At 32.0% G+C, this 16,936-nt stretch overlaps 1 protein-coding gene across 3 annotated transcripts; it reads right to left on the minus strand.

The window, feature by feature from the left end:
* Nucleotides 1-12,456: 12,456 nt before the first annotated feature.
* On the minus strand, nucleotides 12,457-16,683 carry BLH1 (BEL1-like homeodomain 1). Of its 3 annotated transcripts, XM_022295754.2 has the most exons (7): nucleotides 16,665-16,683; nucleotides 16,453-16,539; nucleotides 15,935-15,985; nucleotides 14,425-15,330; nucleotides 13,892-14,265; nucleotides 13,748-13,808; nucleotides 12,457-13,666 (listed from the first exon to the last, which is right to left on the minus strand). In XM_022295754.2, the coding sequence occupies exons 4-7, from the start codon at nucleotides 15,271-15,273 to the stop codon at nucleotides 12,857-12,859; spliced, it is 2,094 nt and encodes a 697-aa protein (XP_022151446.1). In that variant the 5' UTR covers nucleotides 15,274-15,330; nucleotides 15,935-15,985; nucleotides 16,453-16,539; nucleotides 16,665-16,683; the 3' UTR covers nucleotides 12,457-12,856. The 3 variants fall into 3 exon arrangements, with proteins under 3 accessions (XP_022151446.1, XP_022151445.1, XP_022151449.1); XM_022295753.2 differs by lacking the exons at nucleotides 16,453-16,539; nucleotides 16,665-16,683 and adding an exon at nucleotides 16,130-16,329; XM_022295757.2 differs by lacking the exons at nucleotides 15,935-15,985; nucleotides 16,453-16,539; nucleotides 16,665-16,683 and adding an exon at nucleotides 15,607-15,844.
* Between the last annotated feature and the right edge of the window lie 253 nt (nucleotides 16,684-16,936).

Below are 16,936 nucleotides of genomic sequence, written 5' to 3' on the forward strand. Positions count from 1 at the left end.
TATCTCAAGAAACATAATTTTAAGGCAACAACCCAGTTTATTGATTTTGAAATCTTAACCAAAATTTTAAAAATATTATTCGTTTGGTTATTTTTTATTTTTTAAATAATTTAAATATTAGACTAGGATTTTATTTAAAATTATAAACCGAAGATATATAGTGAGTATCCTTGAAAATAAAGTTTTTATGGCAGGTAGTAAATCTAAATTTAAATGTACTTTAGTTTAAAAAACTTGTAAAAATTTAAAGATGAAATTTACTATACTTGATTAAATTTTAAAACTTTTAGTTATACATTAATAATAGCTGCTCATTGAAAGTTATTTATATTTATATAATTAGATGGTTCATAAATTATATCTACACTGCTAGAAAGTAAAATATAGCATGTCATGTATATCCAAGAAATTAGTCCATAGGCAACCTAATGACATCGATCTGCGAACTTCGGTGGGTACAACACTTAAAGTCCCATACAAGGTGAAGGCACCTGAGCTCGTCCAATCTGAATTGAGAATTGGACAACATTGAGAAACAATTTGAAGCTGTTTAACAAAATCTTAGTAATTAACTATAATGATTCTCTCCTGATTCTTATAAATATGTCATCACTCGGGCTCAAAGTTATACAATTTCGTTTGGAACCAAACTACTGATTCAAGTTTTAAATTGACTTCAGTGTCGGAGTGTTTGTTTTTGACCTACAAATCTGCTTACATAGCTCGCTACGCACAGCTTGACCAATCAGCTTAAACGTACATTAAATAAATAAGAAATTAAATTCTAGAATTATCTTTTTTTGCAAGGAATTCAATTAAAATTATTATTATTTGTAAGGTCAAATTCTAGAATAAAAAAAGTGCCCACTGTTTTTATGTCTACTATATAACTACAGCAACCTTCTGGGTCTATTTTCTTTTTCTTCTTTTTAGTAGATTCCTTTGACATTATAAACTGGTTTATTGCATTCAATTTATAAATTGAAATTATAATTACAAAAATACAAAATACAAAAACTATTATGTTATTTTATTTTAGAAAATATCCTTGTTCATTTTGTGCCTAAAATTGACGATCTTAATGTTTTGAATTTTCTTCTTCCTTAAACTACAGTTCAACTGAAAAATCTAATTTGTTCACAGCTGACCTTAAGTTTTAATTGTTTACAATTTAACTAATATTTTAAAAAAAAACATAGTAGCCAAAAGTTTTGAAAAAGTGAACTTTTATATTGTTTTTTTCCATGAAATCTAAATCTGTTCTTGAAATTTAGTTTTTTTTTTCTTTCTATTACAACGTGTGGGAGTAGGAAGATTCAAACTCACGGAAAATAGACATGTCAAGAGGTATGCTTAGATTGGTGTTCTTAAAATTTAGTTAATACTCCAAAAGTGTTAAAACTTGGATAAGTAAAAATACAAAGGAAAGAAATATTGCAAGTAAAAAAATATTACTTTCAAACAAAAGGGAAATTTTATTTTCTATTTACGTACCTAGTTTAGTTAATTAAAATATTTATTTTTAAAAAATTACATTATAAATATGAAAATCAAGATTTGAACACCTTTTAACTTATAACAAAATTATTAATATCTTAATTAGTTAAACTTTTTATTTTTTTAATCTATCAACAACTGAATGTAGACTGGAGATTTGAACCTCTAATTTCGTTGAAGATTGTATCAAAAGCTATGTTCAAGTTTATTAAATTAAAACTTAAAACATGAATAAATAGTGAAAGTAACTTTCTTTCAAAAAAAAAAAAAAATAGTACTAGCTTATCTAAAAGTATATGGGTAAAATTAGATTTGAACAAATAAAGTAAAAAAATAAAATGACAAAGGTCAAAGTAACAAAATTAGCATTGCACAACGATTAAGAAGTCTTTTAAAATTAGAATAAAATGATTAACCTAAAAACTTTTGATTTTTTAAATAAAACTTTTTAGAGCACTAAATCATGGGATCAATAACTCCACTCTCAACAAGTGCCCTTATTATATTGTTTGTATGTGAAATAAATTATTTGTTAATTCAATAGAGTATTGCCATATGTTATTCACAAAGCCATATTATTTTTTTTTCAATATAATAAATGTGAGGATGTGAATTAAATATTTCGACCTCTCTAGAAGCAACGTGTCTTACTGCTGAGTTAAATTCGCTGCCAAATCATATTACTTTTGATTATTAAAGAACATGTCATTAATTAAGAAAATAATTTATTGGGAAATTTATGAAATGTGAGAAATTTATAGAATAAAAAAATTAAATTTAGGGTAAGTTTGATAGATTTTTTAGTTTAATCACATTTTGTTTTTTAGTAATCAGAGTATCAATTACTATAAATTCATTTTTCAAATATAATCATCTCTAAAAGTATTTTTTTCAAAAATAGTTTTAAAACCAAATTGATTTTTCAATAAATATTTCTTTTATTTATTAATCACTTCTGCAGTGTGTATGAAATAAGTATGATATTTATATAATTGAGTCATTTAAAACCGCTTAAGAATGATGCAAAACACACTCTAAATTAGTAATTCTTCAAAAAAAAATGTTGGTTTTTTTTTAATGTAAAAAGCACATATTTGTCAAATATCATACCAAATACACTATTAATTATGTTGAAATAATTGTGTAAGACAAAAGTTGTGTATTAAAAATATTAGGTTAAAATAATTGCAGAATATTATATGAACAACAAAGTATAGAATCATATATATGCTATATATATATATATATAAAGTATAAAATATGAAAATTTGAACCACGTGGACAAGTACTATTATATGCGTTGCTGAGATTTTTGTGGCACACAATATCCTTAATTAAAGTAGATTAATCTCTCATATGATGTTGAGGTTTTTCTTCTAGCTAAGATAAAACAATGCAAACTATATATTTTAATCCAGTTTTTTTTTTTAAATTTAATTTAATCTCTTATATTTTAATTTTTTTTAATGGTACCTTTCTTATCCGTGAATGTTAAAATTGAGAGACTTCCCATGACATGATATTTAGTGATCAGTTTGCATAAATTGAGAGGAAGAATTAGATCATCACCTAAAAGAAGAAAAGTTAAATTAATATCTTCGGATTTTCTTACAGATTGGAGGAATTAAAAACTTTCTTTTCTTTTGGTGACTTTTAAGTCTTCTACCAAATCATTAAGTATCCCCAATAACGATTCATACAAGCTAAATCTTCTGATTGATAATTTGGTCAAAGAAAGAACTTTAATTTATTTAGTTTATTTTTATATCTATCAAGATGTTTGTTTCTTTTATCTAAAATTTGATCACGAGTTTTCACCTTATTTGCATTGTAAAATGCTGTATTTCTATGGATATCATTTCTATTCCGAGAATTGAAACATATTAGAATTCTGAACTCTTTTAAGGGATAAGATATTTTTCGAAACAAGCAAATCAATAATGATTGCTGTCTCTATTTTCCAAATCTTAACATTTACCGACCAAAAAATATAATTGACAATTATTAAGTGAGTAAATTAAAAACAACATAGCTAGTAGCAAAGACTACCCACATTCATTTTTTCGACCAATTGAATTGAACTAGAATAAAGCACTGTCACAGACTGTATTAGTTTAAAGAGTGATCGTTGGACAAAAATTTTAAATTACAAAGATTAGATTGTTACCGATCGAAAACGTTAACTTTTTTTTTTTTTATTTCAAAGGGTCATTTAAGTTTTTTGTTTTTAATTATTTAAATGGTAGGCGAGATGATTTAGACAGGTTGGGATATAGTGTGGGTTTGTACCAATATATGAATATATATATATACTGAGAATGTAACCGTAATTAATTAAAAAGTGAATATATTGTAGCCATGCAAAATTCAATGGAGGATGGTAGGTGAAAACGGGATGACTTTTTGAGGCGTCGGCGGTGAATTTGGAAACGTGCTCATAAATCAAAAATCAAATGCGGCGGTCCAAAACCACTTGGCCCAGTTGCCGGTTTCACTCTCTCTCCTCACTTTACACTATTCTCCCTTTCTTTTCTCTTCTTTTTTCCGGCAGTTTAATAATGTTATGGTTTTACTGTACGAGGTTTGTTTATCTCCCATGTATTAATTTAATGTGTTTTTGCTGTTTAATTAAATCGAGATAAAGTAATCTAATTATATGTATGTTTTGATTTAATGGAGTGATTATAAATGACCGTGGACAAAATGTATAGATATCATGAAAATAATTTTCAATCTGATGAGGGGCAAAATTGAAAATATTACAATGTTGTAACCGACTAGTGGTTTTCGGTCGGTTACATAGGGGTTATGGTCCCCAAGTCAGATATATCATCACGTCTATGTTTTTCTCATCCCTTCCAGAGAACATGCTTCCTCTTCTACTAATATATAGAATAGAAATCAGAGGAAAATCGTGATTCATTTAGACTTGGAAGATCAAACTCACCAATCAACAACGTTCAATTATGGATCAAGGTACGCGCTTCTGCTTCTTTGGTATTGATTCCCTTGAATTGAAATGAGAATTCGATCTATTGCTTTTAAGTTTTGGATTTTATTTTTCCAAAACTTGATTCTCAAACTGATTTTGGTAATTTGTGGCGATAATGATATTGTTAGGGCAAGCTCATGAGTAATTGGATTGCCTTGGTCAGCTCACGAGTGATTGGATTGCCTTGGCTCTCTCTACTAGTTCAGTCTGGTCGGCTAGGCCTAGGTGGCTTAGTTTGCATCGCTTTTTTGGCCTCACTTGGAGTGAACTCAATACTAAATAATTTTACTTGTAACAAAGGGTAATTTGTCATATTTTAAATATTATATTAGAATTAAAGGGGAGGTAAGAGAATCAAATGTACCATATATATTATAATAAAAAAAACATACAATATATAAAAAGCCACGTCAACATCTTAATAACCTCTTTTTTTTAGTACAACTTGGGAGGGGATTTGAACTCACAATCTTTTGGTTTGAGGTATATATCAATTATCGTTGAACTATTGCTCGCTTTGACCCCTTAAACTATATTAAGATCGACATTACATATATAAGTTTATGGTCCAGATCGATACAGTTAAAAGCTAGGATTGAAAACAAAACTTATCAAACTCAACATAAGAATAAAAGGATATATATTTTTTTTCATTTTCAAAAGACAATGGCTAATTTTGAACTTGTAGTATTTAAAGATAAAAATATATTTGTCAAACTAAACAACATAATTTAATTAGATTAAAATATTAGTAGCCTCCCCTATATAATCCCGACCCGACAACCTAAGAGTGACAACTATTTTTTTCTTAAACGTCCCCTTACTCGGCTCCCAATTCCCATATCCATGTGAGCTGATAATTTCTTTAATTAAGAAAACTTTATTTTATTTATTTACTTATTATTATTATTATAATTATAGCTTTGATAACTCCTAAAAAGTTAAATAGGTGCCATTAACTCAAAATTTCGTTTACCTTTACCATAACGATGTTTTCTAAAATTGGATGAAATCTTAACCAAAATTTGAGGGATCTTAATATATAATAAAATTTTTCTTTTCAAAGCCATTGTATAGAAATTCACTTTCATTGTAACTTTCCTTAATTTATTGGGATTTAATTATGCTTAGTTAATAAAACTTTTTCATATATATCATGCTAGTTAATAAAATTTGTTTGGGTTCAACATATTAAGGTGAAATCCTGATTTCTAATTTGTCGGTGTACTTATATTATGCCTTAATCAGTGAAAAATGAGAGTTTGCTCCCTCAATAAAACTAGGATAAAGTTGCACCAAAAGATCCCGATTCAAGATAATTAAATTAATGAGGAAGTGGAATCTCTTTAGGATCTACTCCAGCACTTAGAAATTGGTTAATCGTACGTGTACTTGATGCCCCGCCCAAGAAAGAGACCCAAGTCCCAGTAGACCCATTTTGGTATTTCTAATTTTCCAGAGAAACTTTCGAGTTATGAATTGGAAATAGAATCAGTGGACGATGCTTGGGTACAATTTCAATTGTTCAAGTTAGTAGCTTAGGGACGGCACTCTTGATAACCGTTCAACATCAAAAATATAAACATCTTATACAATAGAAGTTCTCTTAAATTTCCTTCTTTCTTCTCGATTATCTTTTGACTCGATCATCGGAATCACTTCGTCAAACGTTCATAGAGAATTTCAGCATCTACATAATTCAGGTGCATCTTCCTCATCTTGACCTTTGTAAAATATTGTTTGATTAAGTATAATTATTTTTGGAAGTCTCAATTTTAAAGAGTATGCATATATGTAAATAAAAATATTGTGCATTCGAATGAAAGTTTCAGTATTATAAGATCAAGTCAAAGGCCTCAATGACCGCCATGTCAATGCATTACTCATAATATTGAATACTTAGTCAAATAAATTAAATCAATTGAAGCTGCCAATCTACGGTTTATTTTAATATTTATTTCTATTTCAAAAGTTTGTTTTATGCTCAAACTTTGCTCAAGTCAAGTTTTATTTTAAATTTGAATTTCATTGAGTTGAACCATATATTTTTTAAAAAATACTGAAAAGAAATTCCTCAGTTAGTTGAGTATTTATTTTTAGTAGAATTTGGGTGTTCTCATGCTAAAGTTTTTATTATTATGACTATTATTATTATTCTTTGGTTGTTTGATTTTGTCTCACTAGTTTTTTTCCCTTATTTAAAATGATTTGAGTATTTTTTTTTCTATCTAGATTTTTAGTATAGAATCTATTTATATGATTTATTGGTTAACTTTTGGACCATTTTGTAGCTTTGTTTTAAAGAGCGTGGTAATTTGAACCCTTATTAAGTTCCATACTTTAATTCTATTAAATTCGGTCAATATAAACGTAGTTCAGTGATAATTAACACCTACTCTTTTCCTTGAGGTCGGAGGTTCAAATCTCCAAACTCCAAATTTGTTTTACTTGAAAAAAAAAATCTATTAAGTAATTCGAACTTTAAAGCTAAAAATGTCAAAATGAGTTTCTCTTTATTTTTTATTTTTGTCTCACGGTATGAACTAGAAAAGGGTTTTCTTTAATATATATATATATATATTTTAAATTACGGTTTAATACATTTTGTACTTGAAATCGATGGAAATGAAACTGTCATCTATTCTAATATCTAGGCTTTGATCTTTATTATGTTAGCCCGTTGGGCTTTGTATGAAGCTTTAGACCTCTGGTTTTCTACATTTAAGTACATAGGTAGCCTGTTTTAGAATCCGATTTATAAAATTACAAAAGTTTACAATTTGATCTAAAATTAGATATTAGTATCCATTGTTAGATATTTTAAATAAATAATTAAAGGATATTCTTAATAAGAAAGTATCTGATTTTAGGCGGCATACCATACAACTTTTTTTACTCTCATACCCAAAAGTATCTGCACAATGATGTGATAATGTCCACTTTGGGCATAACCGCTTTACTTTGACTTTATCGAGATAATTTTTTTTAGAGCCATGATCTTCTCCTTGTTGGTTGGAGATATATGTCAATTACCGCTGAGCTATGCTCACTTTCGACGGCAATATAGGGCTTTGGTTGTATATTGATAACTCTCGAGAAGAGGGTTATTCAAGTGTATATTTTGGTGATTTTATACAAAGAATTGTCAACGTGTGTCGGTTTTAGTTCTTAATTAGCCTAGAGGAGATTAGAAATTGGAATCCGAGCTAAAAGCTCAGGTATTGAATGTTGTAGCTAAATATTGCACTAAATGCTCGTATTTCTGGTGTAAATGCACAGGTTTGGAAGCAGAAGACTAAACATAAAGAGAGTGCTAAATCCAGAAAAGAGTGAGCAAGACAATTTCAAGACAGAGCAGAGCATAGATTCACTGCGTAACAACAGTTCAGACACGGGATTTACCGTATCCGTACAAATTTCAGCTGGATGCCCTAAAAATGAACCCGATATGAAAGGGGTATGTTGTCCTAGTCACCATACACATATTGCAAAAGGAAGCACGTTTTTTAGAGCTGAAACGACAAGGAAGAGGATTCTCTCTATTTTCGGGGGCAAAAAGCTGATGACAGAAGGGATATTCCGCTGCAATTTCGAGCTGTCATCTTCTTCTTCTTCGGTTTTTCTGCTATTCCCTAAGATTGGTTGTCTTCTTCTGTTACCCATTGTATTTTCTTCTTCATTTATGAGCTAAACCTCATTTCGAGGGAGATTCACATATTGTAACTGCTATGAACTGTACCTCTAGCTGCTATATTCGTTTTTTAATGAAGCTGTGTTTATTTCTTATATCTTATCGAGCATTGTTGGCCACTTTGTTCTGTATGCTAGCTTTTGTATTGATCCAGGAGGGCTTATGGTTTGCTGACTTGCTTCATTAGTGATTAGTATTTTTCTATACTATTTGTGGACTCTCAGGAATGTGGTCCCCTAATCATGCCTTGAACTTGTTTTTATTGCTTGGAAACTTAGCAATGAGAGTTGTGAGTATCCATGTTCGGGTGTCTCGGAAGGAAACCAAGTCGAGTTGGGCATTAACGAATATTTGTAAGCTAGAGGGTAGGTTGAGAAGTCTGTGAAAGCATGTTGAATCTCCCCCACTTTTCTATATCTATTAACTTCCCCTTTTCGCATTATGTGCCAGCTCTACGAAGTGTGTCTGCTGCTGAGATTTGTTTACTGCTTTGTTCATTTTATTTGTTTAAGTTACGACACCACATCTATATTTCTTTATTTTACACTTTTGGTATCTGCAACATCGTTTAAAATATTATCCAAAATCCTTGTGGATTCGACCTCGTTTCGTGCTACAATCGATAATTTCGTGTATACTTGCACGTATTGTTAACACGGTTGTGTAGACACAACACATATTCCCAACAAATAATATTGACTAATAAAGTCCTTATGACCTTTGCAAGTGGAGTAGGTCGCTAAGACCGAACCACTATAAATCTTGGTGTTCATTATTCTTCTTAGACTATACAAAGTCTTTCATTGTTTATTCTGCTAATCGACAAGCATATAATCACAAACAATACTGCGATATTTTTTTTTGGGAACTAAAGAGATATTTAAAATTACTGTATAAATTGAAAAAATCGTGGAAAGATCATTAAAATTGATCAATAAAATTACAACACCTTAATCTCTCTCTTCCTCTGCCCCTCTCTTTCTCTCTTCCTCCCTCTCTCGTCTGCTATCAATGGGATTTTCTCTTTCCATCTGCTGCTTTCAGGACACCACCACCTCTATTGTCGTTCGGGTAGAAGATGACGACGCCCCTCTTTTCGTCTTCTCCTTACAAAATAGTCGGAAAATACTCAATTTCTAGTCAGTATATGTTGGATATATGCTGATTCAACAAAGAAGAACCTTTAGACACCGGAGCAACATGAGCAACGAAGAAGTCCCAATCGTTGGAGCAACAGGTTGGATTGTAGAGGGAAGCATTGCCTTGAAAACGAAAAAGAAAAATGAAAGAGAGAGAGAGTCAATGCTATGATACCATAATGTACACAATTTTTTGGAAAGTCTCCCTTTCGTTACTATAGTCAACATGAACTTATCTCAATGGTAAATAGTACATATATTTGATTAAAAAATCATGAGTTTGAATATTCCATTCCTATTTTTTGTATTAAAAAAAAACTATCTTCAAGAATGAAAAGATTTGATGAACACGAGGTTCACACTCTGAGAAAGCCACCACAATAAAGAATATCAGTGGAAAAAATAACATACCGGGGAAAATTGGAAAACAACCCCTGCAATGAAAACTTTTCTTTATTTGTTAAATAAATATTTTACACATAATAATTTATTAATAAAGGTAAATATATGTGTTAAATGACCACTCATTCACTTGGAAAGGAAAAAATTAAATATAATAGGGAGAGTCTAACTTGGATATTTTTGGGGACAAAAAGTAATAATTTAATGATAGAAATCCTACAAGTATAAATATTAATAAAAATAGACATCTGTGAAATATCACTTCAAATGTGACTCATTAAAGACCTTTTTTTTTTTTTTTTAAAAGAAGTTTTTGTAGATTGAGATGAATCATAGGCCACATGTTAATTGAATATGTTGGATCTTATAATTTGGGCCCTTCAACTTTGGGCTATAATTGGCAATCACCATTTTCTATACAAATTGAAGATGTTGGATCTTATCTTAAATTTCAAAGATATGCCATTTCTTTACAGGATTCAAACTCAGATTGAATAGTACCTTTGATGTCAATAATTTACTAATATATTTCATGTCAATCATATTTTAACTTAGAGATTTTATAGTTTTGTGGTTATGTATGATTTTTATATTCTTTTTTTTAGTTTAAATACTATTTTGGTCCCTATACTTTTAACTTTGGTTTATTTTGATATCCATACTTTAAAAAATGTGAACCATTTGATTGCTTGCAAAATTTCAATACAAATTATATACACAGAGGTTTACTAAAAATTTATGGATATATTTCAATTAATTTATTGAGTGAAGTGTCATGTAAAAATTATAATTGAAAAAAAGAGATAAAAATGAAAATAAATCATCAATTTTTAAAAGTACACCAACCAAAAATAGACGTTTTGAAAGTATTGGATCTAAATGAACAAAAGTAGAAGGTAAAGCCAAAATAGATCTTTTAACAAGGTTAGTTTGCTAAAAATAAATGAAAGGTAATTAAAAAATTATCCAATTTACCAAAATAAAACTATATCTTTTTTCTCCTACGTATACAATATTCTTTTGAACTTAGTATTTTTTTTATTTCATAAACCTATAAATAGTAACCTTTTATGGAACAAGATATTTCGAATATTGAACTTTAGTCCAATTCATTAAATTTATTCTAATTTATTAAAAAAATATATTATACTAATGTATATTTTAGTAATTTAAGATAAATGGGGAATAAACTATACTAATGTAAATACAGCAAAATATATAAATAATTATGTGCTCATATTTAGTCTAAAAGTTTAAGAACACACATATATCTTATGCTTATATTTGTAAAAGAGTGAATCTTTTTTTTTTTTATATTTATCTTTTACCAATATTGGTCAAATCATTATTTAAAGAAAATTTATTTAATTTTTAAAGTTTATTAAATAATTTAATTTTGATAATAATTAAATATATATATATAAATATATAAAGGAGAATCTTCCCATTTGTTATTAGATAGACAGATGACTTTAATGATATTTTGCAAGAATCTCTTTGATGGATAAACTTGAAGAAAGAATTGATAGTTTATTCTTGGGCTTTTCAAAAGTAATTTCTTTTCAAATAAAATAAATAAAAAAGGACTAAACTTTAGAATGCTGAACTATGGTTTACATTAGATTAAGGACAATCTATTCTATGCCTATATGCTATTCTTATCTTGGTTAAATTGTATTTTTAGTCCTTATATTTTAAGGTTAATTTCAAGTTAGTCCCTTTACTCTTAAAAAAATTCATTATTGTCTCAATCTAAATTACATGGTGTGACTTCTCAGCTTAAAACAAAATATTTCATTATGGGGAACTTTCTAAATACCCGTAACTAATTTTTCATGGTGAATTTTTGTCTCTCTTTGACCAGTGACAAAATCATGTAATAAACTTCAAGTTTAAATACTTTTTAATCTTGGTAATCTCGACTTTGTTTGTTTTAGTTCAATAATTTTGAAACGTTGGCTTGATTAAAAGTTACTATTTTGATCATTTTATTTTCATTTTTATCTCATTTATTTCGATCAAAATATTAGCATTTCACCCACTAAATTTATTGGAATTTAGTAATAAATTTGTATCAAAGAATTTTCACTGCATATAAAATTTTACAAATAGGGACATAAAATTGTCACTTTTTAATAATACAATAACTAAAACCGACATTTTGAAAGTACAAAGACTAAAATGAAAAAAAATGTGTTAAAAAAGACTAAAATGAACCAAATCGAAAGTATAACGATCAAAATAGTATTTAAACCTAAACTTCATCTAAAGATGGAGCAAAAATTTAAAAATATAAGAACCAAAGTAAAGTTTCTACCACATTCGTGTAACTCCGTAAATAATCGAGATCGTAAAGATTTGAACTCTCACCTTATCTTTTTGATGCAGTATATTATAAAAACGTAATTAAAATAAAAAAAAGAAAACAAAATTCTCAATCTTGTAAAACCAAACTTGAACGAAGCAGTTAAATTTTTGTACAAACAGCAAAAATATGTCAGAAAGACCATCCAATATAATTTCACTAAGTTACATTAATTAATCCGACAAAAACCACACAAGAAATTAAATTGAAAGGTCTCCTCGAACTGAGAGAATTCCACTTTTATGATTCACTTTCAATTCATGCCATTGCCAAGCCAACCAAATCATGTTCATTAATCAAAAACAGAAATGAATCACATAAATATTTTCTCAGCAACCAAACACCCTCATTCATCAATCTATAAATAATATTTGAAATCAATATTCATATTTTATATATAATGGGTATAACAGATACACCAGCCAAACTGATCTAATTATAACAATCCTTCTAACCCATTTTTAAAAACTTAAAAAAAAAAGAAAAAAAAAACAATATACAATCCCCAAAAATATATATACTCATATACCCTAAATTCTAAATTAACCCACTGACTGAAATTATATAGTTCTATGCCAAGTGTAAAAAAAAAGGGGAAAAAAACTAGACTATTAATATTTTCTTATTTAATTCCCCTTTTTTGGTTTTTCTTTTCGTGTCTTCTTTACAGTACCTTACAATTACATCACCCCTCCAAAGGATCTGTTGCCCAGAATCTGACAATAATAATGGCTGAGTTTATAATTTTTTTTGGTGAATTTTTTATTTTTTTAGGCCACAAAGTCTGGCAATAACTGGGCAGCGAACCTTTTTCCGTTTTGAATGTTGATGGTTTCGAAGGCAGTGGAAGAGTGAGGAGTGGAGGTGGCGTTAATGGCGGCGAAATCATTGGGTTTTCCGATCTCTGTTCTTCGTCCTCCCAAATGGATGCTCTGATTCGGGAGAAAGCTCTGGTGGGCGGCGGCGGCGGCATTTAGGGACAGATTTTCGCAGTGGGGGAGGCCTAAAGTCAGCGAGACGCCATTGCCGGAGAATCTTGGAGCGAACTGGTCGGCGTCGAATCTGCCGATTTCGCCGATTGGGTATTGGCCGAAACCGCCGATATTGAAATGGGTTTGTCCCAGAAACGAGTACCCATCTCTGGTTTGGGGATTATGTTCTTCGTCGTCTCTGGGTTTTATGTTTATGAACGGGACGTTGGTTGAAGAATGGAGGATTTCTGGGCCTCTCTGTTTCTTGGGGCTGCCTTGGGTGATGCCGTCGAGCTCTGACGAGGGTCCGATCAGGGAAAACCCAGATGAGTTTCTTGGATTTCCGCCGGCGGATGTGGAGATTGAGATTGAAGGATGGACGTTTTGGTTTGGGGAGTTTTCTTGTTTCGAATTGGGGCTTTTTGTCTCCGGCGGTGGAGCTATGGATTTTGAAGATGAATCGTCGTTGCTTTTCTCCTCCGCCGGCGCCGCCGCTGGCGGCGCTGATCCACCGCCGTTCTGTTCTTGCTCCTTGATTTCCTCCAAATACATCTCTTCCACCATTGGCTTCCACAGTCGAACTCTCGCATTTATAAACCAATTCGAAACCTGCATCATCAGATTTTTTCAATTTAATTCAGAAGATGGGTTATAAAATGGGTTTTGAATTGATCGGAATGTTGAACTGACCTGGCTTCTGGTGAGCCCTGTTTGCTTGGCAAGCATGTGTTTATCTGAATCTTTGGGATAACTGAGAGAAATTGGAAAAGACCCAGTTGGATTTCGATTTCTAATGGGAAAAATTTTGTGAAATCAGAGAGAATGGGAACTTACGGGTGGAGAAAGTGTTCGAAAAGCCAAGCTCGGAGAATTGAGACGGATCTCTCCGGCAAGCCTCTCTGGGGTCTCCAAGCATTGTGTTGGATCATACCCAATTGCTGCAGAGCTCGCTGTCGCCGGAGATGGTGGTCGACAAATTTCAGCTGGGATCCTTCGATTTTTCTTCCGATGCATTCTTCTTCTCCCAAATTCTTGTTCGCCGCTCGGATTTGGCCGGCGATGGCGTCTTTTAGGCACCGGAATTGCTTTGAAATCGTCTGCAGTGCGAGCGCGGTGTAGGTTCTCGCTGACCCGGCTCCGGCCGCCTGCTCGAAGGATGATATCACAATCTGCATCTGGTGGTGGTACTGTCTGTACCTCTGCTCCACCTGAGAAAGAGATGAACACAATTAAGAACAGAATTCAAATGAGAGGAAAAGAAAATTAAGAAAATTTAGAACAGAGCATCAGAAAACTAAGAACAGAGGAGAGTTGAATTGAAACAGAGCATTTTCTAGAGAAGGATTCTTTGATTTCTTGTTGTGTACCTCATCAAGCATGCCTATAAGTTTTGCTTTCTTCATCTGAATTTCCTGTCTCTCGGCGGTGGTGAGCTCGGCGACGCGTTTACCGTCGACGTCTGCTTCGAGAGAACCATCACCAGTCGTGGCAGCAGCGGATGGGTCTCCGATCATCTTGGTTTGATTTCCGGCGGACTTTTTAGGAGACGATTCGTTTTTAATTCCGTTTTGTGTGACATTAACGACCTCATCAAGAAGTTCTTGCGCGGCCTTGAGGTATTTAGAGCTGAGCAGAACACCCTGAATTCCAGCGACGCCATTGGTGATACCCGAAGCAGAAGACGACGATCCGCCGGAGATCCGAACGTTCTCCTCGCCGGAAACCGCCTGTTGGGTCTGCGGTTGGACATCTCTCGACCCAAATCCCGGTGGGTGCTGTGAGGAGAGGCTCAAAGACAAGCCCTGCTGGGCGCGTGCAGCCTCACGCGCCGCCGTGGAAGGATCAATTGTGTTCCAAATGTTATGGTGGACACGATGGCCAAAGCCATGTAACGCCGAGATCTCGTGGTGGGTGTTCAAGGAATGCGAATTGTGGTCCTGGGATGTCGGGGAATTCGCCGATGCCCCGACCGGAGGTAGTGGGATGCCGACGAATTGCTGGGTGTGAGAGGACATCCCATGAGACAAGTTCTGCGTAGGGAAGGAATTAGCACCCGACCCAGTCCCAGCAGAATTGAAGAAGAATAGATTAGGATGCGACGGAGGAGGCGGCGGGGCATCGGAGAATTGAACATAACTTGGATTCATTAAAACAAGAGTCTGAAGGCCGCCATCAGCAGATTGGAACTCAGAATTGCCATGAAGGTACGTCGCCATCGCCGACCGGAAGTTCGAAGAAAAATATGTTATCCTTTTTGTTGGGAATTTACTTCACTGAAAAAGAGAGTACGTTAACAAATCAGTTATGCTTCACATCCACACATCCAATCTCTCCCCATTCATATTCAAACTTAAAATCACCCAAAAGAAAAGATTTCAGCTTCTCCCACAGTCATTTATCAAAAATAATTGACAACTTCAACAATCTCTCTCTTTTTTCTCTCTCTTTATTATTCTATGCCGACAGAGATATATAAATATATATATATATATATATATATATATATATATAAGTTTTTAGAGTGAATATACGAGTGTAAGTCTAATTACCCCCAAATTTATACACTGTTTGGCAGATGGGAAAATGGGGAAGAAAATCAACAGGAAAGAGAGATGGAGAGAAAACAAAAGGAATCAGCCATGAAAGAGATCGTTTTGGGAAGCTGCAAATAGGAAAAAAAGGGAGAGATTTTTATTGGCACCCATAACTAGCTTTTCCCATCTCTCTCCCTCAAAACCCCCAAAGATATCATATTTGGAGAAGAAGCAACAAAAGCTGCAAACAGAAGTTTCTCCATATATATAAGAGAGAAAGAGAGAGAGAAAGAAAGAACGAAAGAAGAAGAGAGAGAATTTATTATAGTATTAGTTAACATACCTCAAAGTATAATGGGAAATCTGAGAAACCACGTGTGCTTCATGGATCAATCTGCAATATAGCAAAGGAAAGGCACATAATTTCCAAAACCCAGATGAGAAAAATCCCTCTTTTCAGAGAGAGAGAGAGATTGAGGTAGTTTCACAAATATATATATATGTTTAGAGAGAGAGAGGGAGAGAGAGAGAGAGAAACCTTCTGTGAGAGTGAGTGTGATCTTTGAGAGATTTAATTAAAATGGAGAGATAGAGAGAGAGGAAAAGGGCAGTGTCAGACTCAAATCTTCTGCAACTTCCCCCACTCAAAAGGGGAAACAAATGAATAAACAAAACACACAGAGGAAAGAGAAATACAAAACAGAGCACAGAGAGAGATGGAATAAATAATAATTAAAAATAAAAAATAAAAGACTGTAGAAATTAAAAAGATACCCATCTTTATTCACCTCATTATCCATACATATACCTCTTAAAAAAAATAATATATTTTCCATAAAAATTTTGAAGTTAGGGAAGTACCTGTGAAGAATGCACATCACAACAAGGAAGGGGGAACTTCTGATTTGACTCTGCCTTTTTCTTATCACTTGATGCAATATCCAACCCCTGTTGGTGATTATAAGAGAGAGAGAAAAAAGTTTCCTTTTTTTCTTTTAGAGAGAGAGAGAGGGGAAAAAATAATTGCTTGAATTAATACAACATATGTTTGATAGGAAATATAAAAATAATACCCATTTTGATGTATGTCAGATTAGAAAGAGAGATACAAACAGCTGAAAAACGAGGAAACGTCTTCTTCCAACAAAGCTAATTGTGTTTTAATTTTAAAAAGAAAGGAGAGAGAGAGAGATGATGAATTGATGATGATGATGAAGAACAATTAGGGTTTTTAAAATTTTTATTTTTTGGAGGGCCCTTTTGCTTTCATTTCATTTTTAATATCTTCTTGTCTTTTTCGTAATATCTAAATTTTTTATTTGTTTATTGGTTTTTTTTTTTATGT

This window comes from Momordica charantia (assembly GCF_013281855.1).
Source record: "Momordica charantia cultivar OHB3-1 chromosome 5 unlocalized genomic scaffold, Mcharantia_2.0 BLBB01000005.1, whole genome shotgun sequence".
NCBI lineage: Eukaryota > Viridiplantae > Streptophyta > Magnoliopsida > Cucurbitales > Cucurbitaceae > Momordica > Momordica charantia.